The 21217-nt window shown below is 45.0% G+C and overlaps 1 protein-coding gene across 1 annotated transcript; it reads right to left on the reverse strand.

The window, feature by feature from the left end:
- Nucleotides 1–49: 49 nt before the first annotated feature.
- GMCL1 (germ cell-less 1, spermatogenesis associated) lies at nt 50–20737 on the reverse strand. Its single transcript, XM_030509857.1, has 14 exons — nt 20497–20737; nt 20215–20338; nt 18299–18395; nt 17186–17283; nt 16608–16720; nt 15871–15936; nt 15615–15699; nt 15399–15489; nt 14803–14943; nt 9847–9916; nt 4583–4658; nt 2827–2972; nt 2537–2624; nt 50–1357 (listed from the first exon to the last, which is right to left on the reverse strand). Exons 1-14 carry the CDS (start codon nt 20652–20654, stop codon nt 1265–1267), a joined length of 1446 nt encoding a protein of 481 aa, XP_030365717.1. The 5' UTR covers nt 20655–20737; the 3' UTR covers nt 50–1264.
- Between the last annotated feature and the right edge of the window lie 480 nt (nt 20738–21217).

A 21217-nucleotide genomic window follows, 5' to 3' on the forward strand; every position in this document is an offset into this window, starting at 1 on the left:
CTGAATCCAATAGGAAAAGCTATTCATGGCAGAAAAGGATAGACGTGGGTGAGCATTCCACTTGAAATCCTTTATTGACAAGTTGCCCCATTTTTCCACCTCGCCTAACACGTTTTTATCCTTGTTATAAAAGTACAAATGGTTTTATGCTTTTCTGACATTAAAAAAAAAATAGCCTACTAAAGAGGCAAAATTCTCCCTTTGAATCCAAAAATCCTGTTGATAAGAATTCAAAATTGCAACAGAGAAACATAAAACTCAGCACATACAAAGCAAGAATACAGTGTACCTCTGACACTTGACTCATTCATCAAACCCCAGAAGGAATCCCTTGTTCCCAGCTCTTCCTTTGGATGCTGTGACCGTGCTCAAGTGAAGTGAGGTTTGGGTTAACACTTACAACTCAAAGGCACTGAAAGGTCACAGGTTCCTGAGCTAAACCAGGGTGTAATCCCAATGTAACAGTTAAAATAAGTCACAAAAAGCAATGTTTAAACACTGGTATTTGGTTCGTGTGAGTAGAGTAAGCTGCTGTTTGATACTCAAATGCTGCTTAGTACATTAGAGTGTTTTCAGTACGTGGAAAACAAGTAATTCACTTATGAACATCCTTAACAGCAAATTCACATGCTAAAAAAAATTAAATATATGCTGCAACATTAAAAAAAAAAGCCCAAGAACAAGAAAAAATTGAGGCAATAAAGGCTTAAAACCAAGGTTTGAGAATCTGTACAGTTAAATAACTAACAGAAGGTACAGGCAACATTTAGACAAATGTAGTTGACCCGAATGGAAAAGGACCACGAAAGTAAGTAACATGGATCTGGTATTTACAGATCTGGTATTAAAACCCCCCAAAACATGGTAACAAAACCCACACATCCTACAATGTGAGCTCAGAATCTAACAGGTAAGCTTACAAGATGACATTCACACAAATTCTCTATTTCCAATTTGGCTCAGTTTTTGCCCAAAGTGAAACATTCCTTAAACATGGAATGGCTCCTGTCTGAAGATGCAGAAGAGAAATAAATAAAAAAGAATGGGAGAACTAGTTTTGGTCCTATCTAATTTCTGCTCTTCTCTTCAGAGATGCATAGGAGGATACTAAGGCCATATATCTTTGCCACAGTGTAAGGCCTTTGTTGGTGCCAAGCTCTGTGCGTCAGCAGGGCGTTTAATGGGAAGCAGGCATGCAGAGTTAGAGAAGTGCTACTGGATTCCACCAAAGAGGTCTCAGGCTCCCAAACGATCTGGCAGTGCCTCACTGCTTCTCTGGTGATGTGTACAAGAAGTTACAGCAGATATAGAGTGGGAAGATCAGGAGTCTACTGTCCAAATACATCACTACCTCCTCCTGCAAAGCAAACACAGGGGAATGTGCACAGTAAGCGATGCTCTTAGAGAGAAGTACATCAAAAGGAAAACCAGATTGATAATAATATTCCCTATATTTTAATTACTACATATTAAAAAGAAGATAAAAAACAGTAATTCACCTTCAGCAGATGTTTTATAATATTAACACTGATAAGATACTCTCAACATGCTTATAACCCTCTGACCCAGTGCTGCACCACAGATAAGAAGCGTACGAAACGGCTGAGCAAACTTTCCTTTCAAGCACCCTGGAGACTTTTCTGCCACTATCAGTTTCCAGAGGTATAACCACCCAGGCAACCTAGAGCAGTGTGTACTTTAAAGCAAGTTACAGATTGTTGGTAGGAAATGTTTGGTTTTACTCTAGAAACTGGGTTTGGGGTAGCAAAACTGTAAGTGCCATCCCTAGCGCAGGATTAAGCTTCAAGGAGTAGTTTTCTATGTACTCATGATCTATTTACCACTGCTGATCAGGATTTAAGAGACTCGATGATCAAGTCTTTCACATCTCTTGCTAGATTCTGCTGTCACAGATGGGTAGAAAAGGGCAACTTCTCTTAAGAAAACTCTACTCCTCTCTGAGGCTTTGTCCTGCTTTTGGCTGGGATAGAGTTCATTTTCTTCCTAAAGTGCTGTGTTTTGGCTTTAGTCTGAGTATAATGCTGACACAACAGGCTTTCACTTGATTTTTATAATAATAACTAATAAATTAATAAATGCCACCCTTGAACAATACGCAGACACTCTTTTAACTCTTCAGCTTACAATACAAGAGAGTCTTCAAACAAACTCCAAATTTGCCTCTAAGTAAGTAGGAGTCTGATGGGTGTATTATTCAGACGGGGAATCCCAGCAGTGTTGGAAGTCTGGGAAAGCAAGGAATTGCCCAGCAGAACACTACACTGGCAGCAGGTACCTTCAGCAGCAACATGGTACCATCATTACTATCAACACTAATGAAACCCATGCTATCCTAACTAGTTACACTTCACAAATCAGCTTCATATCCACTGCCTATAAAAGGAACACCTGAAATTCCACATAAGCAACAAGAAGAACGACAGCTCTTCAAAAGCCTTGGTGGCTTTTGAAGTCCAAGCATTTTTGTCATGCCTTGGACTCCACGATTCAACAGCTCCAAAAGGCACAAACATACCTGGTCCTTCTCAAGGCTTAGGATCTGATACCCTGTTGTTATACTGCGAGTAACTCTCCCGGTGCTGTCGAAAGAGGCAAGACGTAACCTAGGGATGCAACAACAGGTAAATTACTTAATCTCCCATAACTTAGTTTTTCCAGCACCAACAGTTTCTCCCAAGGAGACAGAATAACATTTTCAAACCTGACTAACTTGGAGGCAACAAAATTGCAAGCACGGATGGAAAACTTCGTTATGGGAAGACATTCTGGCATACAAACAGGGTCTGCTTCTTGGCTACTGCTCACCTGAAGGCTATGCTTCTCCGAGGCTGCAGACTGACTGATCCACTGCATGGCTGACTCAGTGTATTCCGTTTAAAGGTGATGCAACTATTTGTGTAAGTAACAAGGAGGTCAAAGCCAAAGTTGAATCCAGTCCAGCGCCAGCAGTACTGGAGAAAATAAGGGGAATGAAACAAACAAACCAGTTTGAGTACTGGCTACAACATGAATTATAAGCACCACTTCTCCAAAAAATCAAACTGGGGAATGGGATTCTCAGCTACAGAGATGTATGGTGGATTTGAGGATCCTTGCCGACACCTATTTGCCACATGAGACATCTCTGTAGGCAACCACTCACGTTAGTGGCCAAACCTCACAGACAGATGGCTACACGAGACAGTATCAGCAACCTTCCAAACATACAGAAATATATTTAACAAAAGGGGTCTAAATTAATTCTGCATCCTGGTAACTGGTGCTGCATTCTCTCTGCCAAGCACAAACACAGGCTGGGGGAGATGGGATGGAGCAGCCCTGAGGAGAAGGACTTGAGAGTGTTGGGTGAGGAGAAGCTCCCCATGACCCGGCTTCAGTGTGTGCTTGAGCCCAGAACCCCCCCGTGTGCTGGGCTGCACCCCCAGAGCGTGAGCAGCAGCTCAGGGAGGGGATCCTGCCCCTCTGCTGCGCTCTGGGGAGACCCCCCTGCAGTCCTGATCCAGCTCTGGGGCAACAGCACCAGAGGGACGTGGAGCTGCTGGAGCGAGGCCAGAGGAGGCCCCGGAGCTGCTGCGAGGGCTGGAGCAGCTCTGCTCTGGAGCCAGGCTGAGAGAGCTGGGCTGGGGCAGCCTGGAGAAGAGAAGGCTCCTGAAGAGGAGACCTTAGAGCAGCTCCAGTGCCTAAAGGGGCTCCAGGAAACCTGGAGAGGGGCTTTGGACAAGGGCCTGGAGGGACAGGCCAAGGGGAATGGCTTTAACCTGCCAGAGGGGAGATTGAGATGAGCTGTGAGGCAGAAGTTGTTCCCTGTGAGGGTGCTGAGGCGCTGGCACAGGGTGCCCAGAGAAGCTGTGGCTGCCCCATCCCTGGCAGTGTTCAAGGCCAGGTTGGACACAGGGGCTTGGAGCAACCTGCTCTAGTGGAAGGTGTCCCTGCCCGTGGCAGGGGGTTGGAACTGGATGAGCTTTAAGGTCCCTTCCAACCCAAACCAGGCTGGGATTCTGTGATTTCTGAGTAGCACTTAATTACAGGTCTTATTCACACCTAAAGCACTCCTTGGAGTACAAAATCCTTAGGTTAAGTGACTTCAGTGGGGAAATATTTATGTTTTTTCACAGGCCCTGTCACCTAAAGACACATATATATGGATATGGAACACAGAGGGCTTCTGGCTGTGGCTATTACACATTTTATCTAGAAAACTTCATTTTCCAATTAAAAATGTCTTTTTCATCAGGGATCAGAGCTATACTTTAACTCCACGTATTTTACAAGTCTCAAATGACAAGTCAGGGCTTCATTCTCTCCTTTGACACACTAAAGTTTTTTCCAAACATGGCCTTGCTTGCAGCCTAAGAGCACAATTAAAACACTAATTCCTTATTCATCACAAAGACAGCAAAGGGCTTTCATCCTTTCAGGGAGAAGACAATCATTTCGTTAACGTACCATCTCCACCACATCTTTTTGATGCAGTTTGACAATTAAGACCAACATGTTTTGAAAATACCCAACATGTCCAAGACACGTCAGTGATGCTCAGTTAGCCACGTGCCACACTTACATCACCATCCTCGGCAAGCTTTCGACCACACCTCATGCTGTTTCCTTCCAGCTCCTCTTTATTTATTTCTTGAGGCCTACAAAAAGAAAAGTGCATCTTTAAGGACACTTGGAACAGTTTTGGATGGTATTTCAATGTGGGAAAGGGGAACAGGCCTGAGTAAATGGGCCTGACCACACAACTGACCCTTCTTTGAGCAGAGGTTAGACCAGGCAAGCTTTCAGGATCCCTTCCAAGCCAAACTGTCCCATGAACATCCAACTGCTCTACAAAAGTGCCCTATAAATCAGGTTGTGACACCTCAGGTAGAATCATAGACAGTTTGGGTTGGAAGAGACCTTCAAAGCTCATCTAGTCCAACCCCCTGCAATGAGGAGGCACATCTTCAACTAGATCAGGGTGCCCAGAACCACATCCAGCCTGGCCTGGAATGTCTCCAGGGATGGGGAATCCACCACTTCTCTGGGCAACCTGTGCCAATGTTTTACCACCCTCATTGTGAAGAATTTCTTCCTCACATCCAGCCTGAATCTCCCTCTTTTAGTTTAAAACCATCACCCCTCATTCTGTCACAACAGGCCCTGCTGAAGTCTCTCCCCATCTTTCTTATAGGCCCCTTTTAAGCACTGAAAGGCCACAATAAGGTTCCCCTGGAGTCTTCTCCTCCAGGCTGAACAACCCCAACTCTCAGCTGTGAGAGGCAGGAGTTTTACAGAAGAACCTTTCCAGATAAGAAAATAATAGCTGTTGCAATGAAATACATTATCCAATCCTTCTAAAAAAGAAAAGAGAACACCCCCCCAAACCCTAAACTAAGTCCTTTTTAAACTGCAGTAGGTGCAGTTTGCACCTAGTAGTTACTAGGTGCAAACATAAGAGTGCTGCTACTAAGGAACTGCTGCGGGACTCTGCAGAACAGCAGCATGAAGCAGTGCCCAAAGAGACACCATAAGATTTCTCAAGTGTCTGGTTATGCAGCTTGTCTAAAACAAGTTTACACACAAGGATCACAAAGTGCCACAAGTCTCTTGGTTCTGGCATCCTCTATCAACATGAACTTGTTTCACCCAAGTTGCCAGCGGCGTTTCAACGTGTAGTAAAGCCTTGCAGAGCCAGTGTAAGCCAACTCAGTCCCAGTTTTCAGAGGTATGTTGCTCACTTCATTTCAGACAGGATTACATCAGTAACCAAATAAGCAACTACTGCCAGGAAGTCTTCATGTTACACTGAGGACAAACACTTAAAACTGAGTATTATAAATCACAACGAAAGGCAACATCCCCCCCACAAGTTAAATTACACACCTGCAATATTAAACAATACACTTCAAGTTACACAAGCAAGAAGGAGCAGCAGCTCTTCCCTTCCTGCTGTACATACACCACACTTGTGGCTACAGCTTTTACAAACTCAGTCTGGAGCCTTTTCACCCCCTGTTTCTGTACCAACCAAACCTGGAAGATGAAGGATTTTATGAAGTTAAGCAAATAAGCTAATCATGCTAACCAAATTCATCCCAAAACCTCCTGTGTGCTCCTTCCACATCTTCTAGCTGAACTGGTTATGTAGCCAACCTAAATGAAGTAATGGTAATAAAAGATTTATTTCTGTTTAGTCACAACTCTCACAAACATCAGTACATAATGCTCAGGCAGACATCAGTATTCCCCTCTCTCAATCCCTTGAGAAGCCTCAGAAGATGCAGGATTTCCAGCTCTAACCACTTCCACTGGCCTACCATATGCTTAGTGAACAGGCAAGTTATTCTATTTCAGTCTTAAACACTGCCAACATGACTATTAAGAGTAGAAAATCCAGTCAAGGACTTGAAAGATCTGTCTGGCATCTGGTACAGATGTTTAGTTATGAAAAAAGAGAGATCCACTTTAGCACATCAAGTAAACCTTGAGCATTTGCAGCTCAAAGCCAAAACCTCCAGTATTACACTAAAAACATCTCAAATTCTGAAGAGATATAAAATGTTTAGTCCTTTTAAACGCAAACTATATGAAGTAGGAGAGAAACATTTGCTTTTCCTCTCTACAGTTATCAAAAGAGGAAACCACATTGCACATTTCAAAGCAATGTGATTTCCCTGTTGGCAGTCCTAGAATAAGGAGGTACAACGATGCCGTGCACCAGGGTGGGATATAAGAACAGAGCTTACTCTAGCTTGCTGGGAGCCAGACTTCATGTTTTGTTCAGCTTACCACGTCTGCATCCTTATCTCTAAGAGGAAAAATGTGTTAAGATAACCAATAGAGGCAGTAAATGCAAGAGAAAGGGCAGCAGACCTGGATAACAGGATGGTCTAATAAAACCTGATTTCTTTCAGCCACAGGTTGGTCAAACGTCCAAAATATTTGCTTTAATACAATGGAACAGTTCAAGCCTTCCCTTCCAAGACACAGGTTAGGAACCAGCAGCATCTCGCTGCAGGGGGCCACTGCAGCTTGCCAGCAGAAGACAGAGAAGTGATCTCAGGACTTCAAATGACATGATTGATAAGAGATTGCATGCTATGGACCAACAACATTAGAGCTGAGCTGCACATAGCTACAGGGAAGTGCTACACACACATGTGCCTGCACTCCCACCGCCTCCTGTGCAGCTCCAGGGAACACCATGTCCCAAGACAATCCATTATCGATTGTTAAACAAACAGTAACCTGGAGGTCACCTTGAACCATGTTAAGTTTGCAAACTATTAAAGTCAGAAGCAAAGACATATTGAGAAGAAACACTACAACCCACCCACTTCTTACCATTGCTATGGAAGAAAGCCCTTGACAACGAATGCCAGAATAAGAAGTTTGGGCAAACACAGTCTATAGTTAAGTAAAACTTTCTCTGACTGATACTTTCAGATTTAGCTGGCTTAAAAATAAAGAAAGTCCCATCCTGCAAAAGAGAAATCTGGACAAGCAAAACCAATTTTGATGACTATGCTAATACTCACTTCCATGTTAACTGTGGTTCCCATACCAGCTAGAAGTAACACACAATGTCCCATCGCCTACTGCTAAATCCATTAACAACAGCATTACAGGAAAAGTCTGCCCAAGAAAACAATAAGTATCAGAAACAAGCTGTGACCACCCGACGTGGATCTTTAGGAGCTGGACCCCTCACTACAAGAGAGATACTGAGGTGCTGGAGCAGGTCGAGGGAAGGGCAACTTGCCAGACAAGTGGCAGCCTGGAGAAGAGAAGGCTCCTGAAGGGGAGACCTTAGAGCAGCTCCAGTGCCTAAAGGGGCTCCAGGAAACCTGGAGAGGGGCTTTGGACAAGGGATGTAGGGACAGGCCAAGGGGAATGGCTTTAACCTGCCAGAGGGGAGACTGAGATGAGCTCTGAGGCAGAAGCTCTTCCCTGTGAGGGTGCTGAGGCGCTGGCACAGACTTTTCCCAGAGAAGCTGTGGCTGCCCCATCCCTGGCAGTGTTCAAGGCCAGGTTGGACACAGGGGCTTGGAGCAACCTGCTCTAGTGGAAGGTGTCCCTGCCCGTGGCAGAGGGTTGGAACTGGATGAGCTTTAAGGTCCCTTCAACCCAAACCAGTCTGGGATTCTATGATCTTCAGAGCAGCAAATGCTGCGCTAACAGAACTGATGGCAGAAAATAAAGACGTTGGTTTATCGGTTTCTGAAAGGTAACAAACATTCTGCAGCTTCCTGACCTGAGGTTTCTCCTCCACAAAGCACGCTAAGAACTAGGAGAGAAGACAAAGGCAGGAAACACTCCCCCAGTTGCATCTTGCCGTAGTTTCGGTATTTTGTAAGAGATCACGGGACGTGGCTCAAGGCACAGAAGTGAAGCAGAAGGAAGGCAAACAGTTTGTGATCACATGCACACATGTAACATACTGAATCACCATGCCCTGCTGCCCAAGCCACCACCACTGGCAACCCCTGTGAGGCACAGGTTCCCATTACACACACAGACACCATCAGGGTGTTACACAAAGCACAGCTCCATGCACGTCTGTGACAGGACACAGAAACGACACGAGTGCTGACAGCTGCCATGGAACTTCCTCAATGGCAATGCAATGCCACCATGGAATCTTCCTCAATGGCAATGCAATGCCACCATGGAATCTTCCTCAATGGCAATGCAATGCCACCATGGAAGTTTCCTCAATGGCAATGCAATGCCACCATGGAAGTTTCTTCAATGGCAATGCAATGCCACCATGGAATCTTCCTCAATGGCAATGCAATGCCACCATGGAATCTTCCTCAATGGCAATGCAATGCCACCATGGAAGTTTCCTCAATGGCAATGCAATGCCACCATGGAAGTTTCCTCAATGGCAATGCAATGCCACCATGGAAGTTTCCTCAATGGCAATGCAATGCCACCATGGAATCTTCCTCAATGGCAATGCAATGCCACCATGGAATCTTCCTCAATGGCAATGCAATGCCACCATGGAATCTTCCTCAATGGCAATGCAATGCCACCATGGAATCTTCCTCAATGGCAATGCAATGCCACCACGGTGAAACACGTGGTTTAAGAAGGAACGATGGGATATAAAATAAGAGGATTACAGAGAGAGCAGCATCTTAGCAGTGGAGAAGGATGCAGTGCCTGGGAAAAGCTGGAGGCACTGACAGTGGAGAGTGGTATCAAACTTAACCACCAGCTGGGGGAAAGGCTGTGATATCAGAAAGGAACAAGGCAAACAGGTCCCTGGGTGCCAAACCCTGCTGGGTGCTGGGCCCTCGCTCGCTGCCTGGGAGGCTGTGATGGGAGAGGCAGAACAAAGGTTAGTGTGGAGTTATCCTTGCCTAAACAAAACCTGACACATTGCTTTCTACACCAATACAGTTACATTGCACCACAACCTCTTGTCCACCTAGCCCAGGGAGGAAGGAAGCAGGACAGAAGAGGCTTCTTCTCTGTCTGCAGTACTTCTCCTAAAGTCATCCTTAACGTGGAAGGCTAAAGTATACTGCTTCACAGCCTTGACATATATTTCAAGGCAAAGTAGCAGTGAAAAGCATTAAGCAACATAAAAGAAAATACAGAAGATCCCACCCAGCATTACACAAGTTTTCTAGAGTTCTACTGTTGAAAGGGAAGGAGATCAGCCAGCCCAAGGGAACAGACAGCTCCACAGAGAGCAACAGAGTTTAAAACCACTGAAGTCCCCTTCCCCCTGCTCTTCTTAAACTCCAAAAGTTAAGCATGTCAGATTTTATATGAGAGGAAGGTTTCTAATTTAAGAAAGTAATAAAGGAAAGCCTGTAATATACCTACCCAATATCATTCTCTTGTTCTACTCTGAGCATGGCAAACCACAGCTGTTTGTAAACAGGGGACAGCCATTCTAAAATTAAAAACAATAATAGAATGAATAAGGTGGGTGTTGTCTTTGGAGCTGGGAATGGGACATTCATAAACAGTTAAATGGAGAAATAAAATGACATTGAAACAATAAGGTTATACTTATTAACCAGTGCAAACCCACTACCTGGTAACACACGTGTGCTATTGGTATGAGGTTCAACAAAGCTCAGTGCCAGATCCTGTGCTTGGGTCACAACAACCCCCTGCAACACTCCAGGCTTGGGGAATTGTTGCTGGAAACTGCTCATGGGAAAGGAGCTGGGGGTGCTGATTGATGGAGCTGAACATGAGCAGCTTGTGCCCAGGCAGCCAAGAAGCCACCAGCATCCTAGCCTGGCTCAGCACCAGTGTGGCAGCAGGGCCAGGGCAGTGACTGTCCCCCTGTGCTGGGCACTGGTGAGGCTGCACCTCGAATCCTGTGTCAGTTCTGGGCCTCTCACTGCAAGAGAGACATTGAGGTGCTGGAGCGGGGCCAGAGAAGGGCACCGGAGCTGGTGCAGGGCCTGGAGCACAAGTGTGATGAGGAACGGCTGAGGGACCTGGGGGGGTTTAGTCTGGAGAAGAGAAGGCTCAGGGGGGACCTTCTCGCTCTCTGCAACTGCCTGACAGGAGGATGGAGCCAGGAGGAGGCTGCTCTCTGCTCCCAAGGAACCGTGTAGCCGAGGCCTCAGTGCCATGGGTTAGTGGTGGCCTTGGCAGTGCTGGGGAACGGTTGGACTTGATGAGCTTAAAGCTCTTTTCCAACCCGGCTGAGTCGATGATTCTGTGACTCTATGATAAAAAAGTACAAACAGCTAACACGAAATAACTCAGCACTGCATTCATCTGATCAAGCATTCACGATTGCCAGAAGTGATGCAGCTCAACACATCTTCTTGGTGAGCAAAGTGCTGTTAAGCCAAGGAGCTTGTTAAAAGCCCTTGGGAAAAGATGCTGTTTTCTGAGTCCTCAGCAAAATTCTGCACAAGTTAAACAAGCAGAAAACAGAACCAAAGGTGAAAGGAAACAGTGACTTATCACGGATATGGTAAAAACAAACAAGAATTGTCTCCTACCAGGAATAAACATAAATCACATCTTCCTCTGACTGCACTATAAAGATTTTATCGGCTGTATTAGTTTAACAGTTGCAACCAAGAGATAAAGCAGAACAAAACCTCCTAGCTTAAAGTCAGTTACACAAAAGGGATGACAGGCAACCAAAAGCACAGCAAGTTCTTCTTGGCCAAGCTAAAAAACAGGGGCAAGTACGCAAGGTCACGTTCCAGAACAAACTCTATGGAGGAATGGATGAGAGGGACAGTGAGAACCACAGTTCCCATGAAAACAAGAGGTTGATGAATATGATAGAAGGGGGAAGAAGTGAGATTGTCTTAGAAGTCCCAGATGCAAACTTGTACGACTAACTCTAGAGCTAAGATTCAGATTGTGATAGGACCAAAATGGGAATTAACCAAAGCACAAGAGAAAGGATAAAGTGTAAGGAAAATTACACAGGTAAAGAACAGAGAATGGAGGTAAAGCATCCTCTCTATTTCTATATATGCATCTATTTCATGCATCATATTTCAACTGTTAATTTGCAAACATTAAGAGAGAAAATACTGCTTAGGAAATGTTCAGAAGTTACCAAGTGAAACAGAACAACACACACCTGGCTTTCAGGCAGACACAGTCTGTATTTCTGTCTCTCACATCCTTCCTATTCAAACAAGAACATTCTCCATACAGTACTTCAGTTGCCTCCTGCAGGTCCTATCATACAGGATATAAAAGAAATGAATTTCTTTCACCATTTCTTTCACCTCTTCAACATGATTTCCTCCTCAACAGTGGCTGCTGGCAGCCAGTAACCTCTCTGAAAGAGCAGTGCCAGATTTTTGTCTAAACCTTCTCCTAAATGATGAGCAAAAGTTCCTGATCTTAACACACCTTTTGGGTAGAAACTGATATCAACAGATTACAAGGGTTATCAAGAGTTAAACTCTAACAGCACTTCAGCAACACTAAGAAGAGGCTGCCCATTAATCCTGGTAAGCAAGAACAGCAGCAGCGTTAAGAGAAGGAAATCAAGTGTAATATTGGCAAATTTCTAGTTTGCAACATCTTATTTACACGGTGACAAAGTCACTTCACAAGGAAATAACCCACAATTCTCCTGTGCCATCAATAAATTAGGATCTAAAAGAGTTGTTCCAAGTTATCTGGTTTATTACAGAATGAAGATGCATTCGCACTCTGATTATAATCCGTACCAATATCAATCTTAAGTAAGGTGGATTATATTTACTTTATACACCACTTAAGCATATAAAATACCACATATCAAAAATCAGATGTGTTCTGGCGGGATTTTTAGGCATCATTTAAAATGTTATCACTTGCTTGAGGTCAAAAACTGCCCCATCTACTGGCAATAACGGAGCAGGCTGCTCACAAAGACTGCACCCGGCCTGGATGCAGCGTCTCTAATGCTCGGCCTCCACCTGCTGTTCAGAGAACGCATTTCAAGAGACATTTTGGGCACAGGATAACCCAGTTCCTTTGTACTTTTACTAGCGCAGAAGAGTCTCTCCTCCATCCGTTAAGGTATTAATTCAAATCAGAACAGGGAGCAGGGAAAACCAGTACATTTAAGCAGCAGAAATTGTTCACTTTCACTCAGGAGACAGATTTCTAGTGAGGAAAGGATCCTACTCCCATCATCAAGAGCTATAATTCAGCTTCAAAGCGGGAGAAAGAGCTGCTCCAGGTTATTCATTCATCTCCAAAGAGCAACTAAACCATTATTTCTAGCAGAGACAGGACACAGCAGTACAAGAAAGGCAAATGTGTGATGCTCACTATGCTATCTTAATGGTAAGGGAAGTGTTTTAACAACACCTAACAACTTGAGCAGGCTTCAACAAGAAATACCCTGACAAGTGTGTTTTGGCATTGTATCATCAGTATGTTGACATCCATGGCAGCATGAAGGAAAAAGCCAGTATGAGATGAAGCAAAATCACTTTCATTTTACAGGGAGACAGCAGTGGAACTCAAAGACAGGTTAAATATTTATGTATGGCCAAAGTGACACCCTAAGGCTACAAGCATGGACAAGAACACAGATGTCAAGAGCTTACAAAGACTGATAAACAGCTAATAAAAGCAGTCTTAGTTGACATTTGGGAATTACACCTATAAAGAGACATCACTGAGACACAGGTGAATGGACAGTTATAGTGCAGACAGATGTGATAAAAGTAAATCAAAGTACATGAGAGCCAGGAAATAAACCTGCCTGAGTTTAGATGCAAAGTTCAGTGTTAAGATTCAACTGTGATACAGGAACACTGACAGAGTGAAACACGGAGCAAGGATATCAGGAGCCATATTCAAAGGCAGAACATGATAAGTCCAAACCCTGTTACAAGGAGCACAGCTAACTCTGGGGAGGGGAGGAAAAAACCCAAACCCACAGAAACCCCAAAACAGGGAAAGAAAAAAGGGCAGGTTCCCATCATAAGAGACATGAATGAGAGAGGGAAAACACTCTCAAGTGAGAGCCCAACTTGATAACTCATTTCCACACTTACTCATCTCATCTCAGCTGGATTTACACAGCTTCTGAGCAGAGAACAAAGCTGATCTGTGAACTCGGACTTCAGCAGTAGGCTGAGAATGGGGCCTTTTATTGTTCAGTGATAATGTGATGTTAATAACAGTAATCTACAACAACAGAGTGAAATGCCATTTATAGGCTTCAAAAAGCAACAGGACCTAGAATGAGGATGTATTTTAGACAAGCCTAAATGCAAATCAAAGGACAAGAGCAGCATCTAAACTATCCTGTCCCCTCCAAATCACCCTAAATATCTGTTAGTAAATGACACTTGTCTTTGAAGATGGGAGTAGAGTTCACAGCATCTTGTGCTTTTGGTTTTAACTCTCAGGTATTATTCCAAATCCCATCAAAACCTACCCAGCTCTTCAGAAGGATAATGGCTGGAATACAACTGAGTCCCAGCAAGGTTTGCTCTCTCAAAAGGAAAAGACTTTTGCATGTCTGGGGCTCTCTCTCATTTAAACATTGATAATGTACTATGTATTGATTATAGAGGGTTTTGATAAACTGACTGATCAACAACATGCTCACACACCTACGTTTGTGCCTTTTAATGCTTTTATACATGTAAAGTTGAATATTCAACTTCTGCTGAATCTTCAGCCACAATTCAGACACTGTAGATAAACATGTGAGTGATAAACAAACACACCAAGAGCTTCCCCAGTGCTCTAGAGTAGGACAGGCTGGGAAAGGCACAAAACTTCATCAGCTGAGTAGAATCATAGAATCGTTGAAGCTGGAAAAAACCTTTAAGCTCATCAAGTCCATCCATTCCCCAGCACTGCCAAGGCCACCACTAACCCATGGCACTGAGGCCTCGGCTACACGGGGTGAGAACACTTGCAGGGACGGTGACTCCAGCCCTGCCCTGGGCAGCCTGTTCCAATGCCTGAGCACCCTCTGGGGAAGGAATTGTTCCTCAGCTCCATCTAAACCTGCCCTGGGGCAGCTTGAGGCTGTTTCCTCTTGTCCCATCCCTTGTTCCTTGGGAGCAGAGACCAGCCCCCTCCTGGCTCCATCCTCCTGTCAGGCAGTTGCAGAGAGCAATAAGGTCCCCCCTGAGCCTTCTCTTCTCCAGACTAAACCCCCCAGGTCCCTGAGCCATTCCTCATCACACTTGTGCTCCAGGCCCTGCACCAGCTCCGGTGCCCTTCTCTGGCCCCGCTCCAGCACCTCAATGTCTCTCTTGCAGTGAGGGGCCCAGAACTGACACAGGATTCGAGGTGCAGCCTCACCAATGCCAAGTATTCACTCACCTGAGGGTATGAGGGAATCTCTCTCAATAATTCTGGCCGATGCCAAGTCACTGATGATATGCTGTAACCTCAAGTGTGTGAACACTGATAGGAACTGATTCCCCTCTTCTGATTCCAGGAATGCAATGTCACTGTCAAAATCTGCAAAAGACAGCACCTGTATTACAATTTGCTTTCCTAAGTATTTTTTCCAGACCCTATTTGTATTTGAGATTGAGTTTTAAGCTATTGATCAGAGAAAGTTATTATGGGCAGGGAAACCACCTTCTGCAGCTGAAATTATGAAATCATTTGCATCCAAATCCTTTCAGCAGAAATGTTAAAGCAAACTTTTGCCTTTTTGAATTGCATTAGTGCCTTCTAGTGAGAAGGCAACAGAAGGTTAACCTAATGGAACAACAGCAAGAGCAACAAAGCAAAACCAGTGACTATCTCTGCTCATGTGAAAACATGTGGACAAAGCAGTGAAAAAGCTATTGCTATTGAGAATCTGATGCTGGGCAGTGCTGGCAGAGATGAGAGCCTGCAAGTGGAGGAAGACATTTCACTCCTAACCCACATCTTCCCCAATCCAAGGCCATGGCAATTGCTCCTACCTTTCCTACGCTCAGCAAACCAGGCATCAGCCTCACTTAAGAGATGCTTCAAACACCCATTCCAAGAAGGCACGAGCTGAAGGAACATCCACTAGGTAAAATAAACAGCCTCTAGTGAGTGAACTGAAGTTTTCGAGTAAGGAACACATGTGGTATTAAAGGGACATTTTCATAATGCATTCATTCCTACAAAGCTTCTGATACTTTGCAAAGTACCTTTTTGAGCGTGGTGTACACATCCATTTCCACTTGCATTACAAAGAGGTTTGAAGAGCTGATCAGCTGCTTCATGAGGTTTATGCTGAAAACAAGCAAACAAATCATAAGAGTTCTAGGAGACAATCTAGACAAAACCAAGCAAGCAAGCTAGGTGACAAGCAACCATCAATAGCCTAGGAAGTTATTTGGAGTGAGCTATATACTTTGGAAGGAATTGTACTTCATCACTGGAAGTTAACTGCAGCCTCAATACCTGATTCCTTTGAAGAGTTCCACGCTCTGGTGAGTCATCACGTTATTCAAGAGCCACTCAAGGCACCTACATTAGAAAGAAGGAGTTAGGACCTGCATTTTTAATTACATATGTCAACATTCCTGCAATAGTTGCTCAGGCTCACACAGCCTGGTTATGTACCACATAATCCCCAGACAGGAGGGCATAAAAATATGACAAAGTATTTAAAATGATGTTTACCATAAATTTTTCCAACATTTCCTGAAACTCTCAAAATTGCATTTAATTTCTCTCCGGGTAGAGTGAAAGCTAAATTCAAAGCACTAATAATGCCACAAAAAGCTCTGAGGACACAGTAATTCACAGCAGAAGGAAGCAGTTAGCACTGACCTCAGCGTTCTGCTCCTCAGTGTGTAATTATCCACCCTATTTAAATAAAGCTAAGCTTAGGTTCTGCATGTTAAAGCAGCTTTGTGATAGCACAGTCAATGATCAGAAGCATTACTTCATTGTTACACTGAAGCCTAATATACTTCAGTAATTCATTCAGTCCAAAAGCCAATCCATCTATGCTCATCTACACCAATTTTAAGGTAAATGATTCTAGTAGAAACTTGAAAACTAAATAGGACAAGCAAAGCTCAAGTCAGATAGCTTTAAACCAATAATAAATAACTTGAGTGTTATCCTAGTGATTGTAAATTCACACTTTTACACAGCAATGGACAAAGCAGCTTGAAGAAATCAATTCTTACTTTTTCTTCACAGAGTCTAACCCGTATGTCTCCGCTGCCTTATAATAACCACACACAGTTTTGGCATTAATGGTTTCCTTCATGGTTTCACCACATTGCTGGATTAAGCCATCCTGTGGGGAAGAAAAACAACCCAAAGTTTTCATTTCCCGACAGGAAGTGTCAAAGCTTGTGCAGCTCATACAGATTTTCATGCCTGAACAGTTACCAAAGTCACACACGCCACAGGGACCAGTATCCAAAATATTAAGCCAACATTCCTCAGAAATAGAGATTTTTCCTCAAGAATACATCATGTGAAAGACAAGCTTAATGAACACCTTCAGGGTAAAACAAATAAGCTGTTAAAACATGTTTTAATCTACTAGATATGATTCCCAAAGCAGCACTTAATATTACAACAGGATTTGTGTCACAGCATTTTTCAATCAAACCACTGCCTTATGTTTGGGGTTTCTCCCCCACTTGGTCTGAAAACATGATTCATGTCTCTGGGTGAAGTAGTACACACGTGCAAGTGTATTATCAACTGTTTATCTGAAAAACAAGCATTAAAATGTTGCATATTTATTACTTACCAGCTGCAGCATGCAGGCTGCTGCTGAAACTGCAACTACTTGACTGGGTTTTATTAACACTTCATCTCTGTACAGTGAGCCAAAAGCCACCTGTAGAGCTGAAAAGAGTACAGGCATCAAACAAAGGTAGGACATTGAGCACAGATGACTAAAAGAATCCTTAAATGTAACCAGACCACTTGTGTGCACGCATTCTCTACAATCTTATTTGCTCTGGATATAAAGTCAGTCTTTACCAGCCCAAGCACACGTGAAACAGAAAACAAACCTGGTGTTACCCAGTACAGAATCCCAGACTGGTCTGTGTTGGAAAGGAGCTTAAGATCATCCAGTTCCAACCCCTGCCACGGGCAGGGACACCTTCCACTAGAGCAGGTTGCTGGAAGCCCCTGTGTCCAACCTGGCCTTGAACACTGCCAGGGATGGGGCAGCCACAGCTTCTCTGGGCACCCTGTGCCAGCGCCTCAGCACCCTCACAGGGAACAACTTCTGCCTCAGAGCTCATCTCAATCTCCCCTCTGGCAGGTTAAAGCCATTCCCCTTGTCCTGTCCCTTTCACTACTTAAAGAAAATATTAATCTTAAAACAGCCACCAAGTCACACCATGGAGCAATGAAGAGAGCAGTAAAACTAGGTAAAAAGAAGTTAAACCTCATGACCCTTCTCTGCAACCGATCACTACCAGAATGTTGAGATATTACTATGATGTTACAAGTTTCTCTGCAATTCCTCTGAAAAACACTACTTCCTTGCTCCATGGTGCTTGGAACCACAGCAAAACATTGTCAACTTGCCCTGGTTGAGCTTTTCAAGACCAGACAGAGGAAGATGGGATTCACCCTCAAACTCAGGTCTCCACAAGAGCTGATCTCAAGAGCGCTGGTGCCAAAACACCACCACAAGTGGTTGCAACTCAGAGGCACAAAAATGAATTCAACTCTCCTGGTGACTCCAGTTAAGCTCAAACCTGAATGAGCACATCACTCATCCTCTCAAGTGTGAAAATCATTCTTAAAACATAAAAAATAAAGTATATATTTGCAGTTATTTTTCGCCAAGTTCAGCTTAACCTCTACCTTCAGGGTTTTCTTCGAATAAAAGGTTCCCACTCACCTTCTACATCAATATTTTGGTCAGGAATCTCCAACTCTATGGTGTTCATGCTAGATTCTTTCCAAGATCCACTGAACATGCTGGAAAAGTAGCCTGACTATGAGGGAAGATGAGAGAAGAACTCAAGTAAGGGATTTCATTCCAACGAAAGCTGTCAAAAGCAGCACATGGAATGAAAAATCGTTAACATTTAACTTTATGCAGATCAAAAGTGTATTAAGGGAACTGTTCACAAGCTCAAACATTTTGACATACTTGAGAAAGGGTGAACTGTATTTGCTCTGTTTCTGGAAGATGCATAGGAAATTTGGACAACATGTCTGTAATCACAGTAAGTAAAGAGCTTGAAAAGGCCAGTAAAGCCACATAAGCTCTTTTCCTTCAAATCACACCATCGTTAGGGATATAATTAGTCCAAGAACTAAGTCTTTAATGTTACTGGTGGACGACAAATCCTGCAGGCCTTAGGGAATGCCAGTTTGGGCATTGGGGGGTAGACAGAAAAAGCATGCAAGACATACAAACTAAGGTACACCAATGACACATACACATGCACCATTGATGTAAAGAGACCTTTTATTCTAAAGTGTAAGGCATATAAGATTAGAATTTGACAGGTTTCCAACCAAACGAAGTGAAACACACTGTTCCACTAGGAGTCATGATTCTCCTTCTCAGCAGCAGATGTGCCCATTAGGAGATGCAATCACTCACCAAACTTCACCTGAGAGATCAATAAAGTCTATTTGTACAGCAGCATCTTCCCTGACCTCTTACCTCAGCATTTCAACTCAGGGCAGCAAGTCACATGAAATCCAACTTTGATTTTATTTGATGATGTGAATATTTCCACACTTTCAGCATATCCCCTACCTGTGATGACACACAAACCTACTCTCAAAGCCAGGACCTTATTCATCTTACCAATCAACCCTTATGAGGCTACATTAGCTTTGCCACGTAGATCAACTCCTCAGTTTCATGAGGAATGATCATTTTAGTAAACAGCATCAGAAAAAGGAGTTCTTCTATTTCTCACATCTGCTATGAACAGGTAAAGCAGCACCTTATTGTCATTTAGCAAACTCAATGCAGTAACTTGAGAGATGAGGGAAACAGAAACATTCAGACCAAGACAGGAAGAGTCATCATTTCATCAAGGGTAATTTACAGAGAGAGTTATTTAACCTCTAAAAACATTTCAGCTACAGTCACATAATTCCAGTGACAGAGCACAAGTGGAAATAGAAACCTGACTTCCTTTATGCTGCACAAGGCAAGGCTGACTGTCCAACCCGCTTATATCCTCCCTTTGTTAGGGAGAGGCAAAATGACAATTAAAGCCAACTAAAGACACCTAAAGCTGTGTCTGCCAGCTGTCCCCGGGTCAAACACTGTTCTATCCAGAGCTGGCTGCCCCTGCTCGACCTTTGGCTACACACAACTGCCTTTCCTGCCCTTGCAAAAGTTCTAACACATGTAAAATCACAGAATCCTTTAGGTTAGAAAAGAGCTTTAAGCTCATCAAGTCCAACCGTTCCCCAGCGCTGCCAAGGCCACCACTAACTCATGGCACTGAGGCCTCGGCTACACGGGGTGTGAACACTTGCAGGGACGGTGACTCCAGCCCTGCCCTGGGCAGCCTGTTCCAATGCCTGAGCACCCTCTGGGGAAGGAATTGTTCCTCAGCTCCATCTAAACCTGCCCTGGCACAGCTTGAGGCCGTTTCCTCTTGTCCCATCACTTGTTGCCTGGGAGAAGAGACTGACTCAGCTCGCAACAACCTCCTTTCAGGTAATATACAAGGAAAAAAACATAACGAAAGAAAAGAAAGATATCTCAGGTCACACCTAACATTTACCAGACGTTATTTTATTAAAAACACAGCTTCCATTGCGAGTAAGCAAGCCTGTTACCTGGCACAGATAGATCTTATGCAAGTTCCACTCCTCTCCCAGGGCACAGATCTTGATATCGCTGTTCTCCCCGTTCAAAAACAGAGTCAGGTAAATGTACTCGGACGTGCTTTTGAACTTCTTCCTATACAAAAAGGCAGAGACACAGAAACAACACTAAATACAAAGCACCCAACAGGGTGTTTATCCTCCCCCGGTGCCCTCAAGGCATCACTTCCCGTCGCTTCGCCGGCACCACCGCCATGACCGAGCCCGCTCCCCCCGCTCCCCCCCAGCCCGGACCTGCGGCGGCCGCTGGGGAGCCGCTCGTCCCCGCTGTCGCTGTCGCTGTCCCCGCGGCCCCTCTTGCTGCCGCGGCCGCCGCTCCCTGCGGCCGCCCCGTCGGCGAGCGGGAGGCGCTCCCAGCGCCGCCGCAGGTCCCGGCTCAGCAGCGAGCCCATGGCCGCGGCCCGGTGAGGAGCTGCGGAGCCGGGGCCGGCTGCGGCCCCCGGAGCCTCCACAAAAGGCCGTTGGCGGCCGCCGCGGGTCTGCGCCTGCGCGGGGAGGGGCTGAGGAGCTGCACCGCGGCTGCCCCAGGGCCATGGAGCCCGGCACCGCTGCCGCTGACCCGCGGCACTGAGCGCCCCCGGTGCCGCTTGAGGCCGCTTCGCCTTGTCCCATCCCTTGGGAGCAGAGACCAGCCCCCTCCTGGCTCCATCCTCCTGTCAGGCAGTTGCAGAGAGCGATAAGGTCCCCCCTGAGCCTTCTCTTCTCCAGACTAAACCCCCCCAGGTCCCTCAGCCGTTCCTCATCACACTTGTGCTCCAGGCCCTGCACCAGCTCCGGTGCCCTTCTCTGGCCCCGCTCCAGCACCTCAATGTCTCTCTTGCAGTGAGGGGCCCAGAACTGACACAGGATTCGAGGTGCAGCCTCACCAGTGCCCAGCGCAGGGGGACAGTCACTGCCCTGGCCCTGCTGCCACACTGGTGCTGAGCCAGGCCAGGATGCTGGTGGCTTCTTGGCT

This window comes from Strigops habroptila, chromosome 21 (genome assembly GCF_004027225.2).
Source record: "Strigops habroptila isolate Jane chromosome 21, bStrHab1.2.pri, whole genome shotgun sequence".
Taxonomy (NCBI): Eukaryota; Metazoa; Chordata; class Aves; order Psittaciformes; family Psittacidae; genus Strigops; species Strigops habroptila.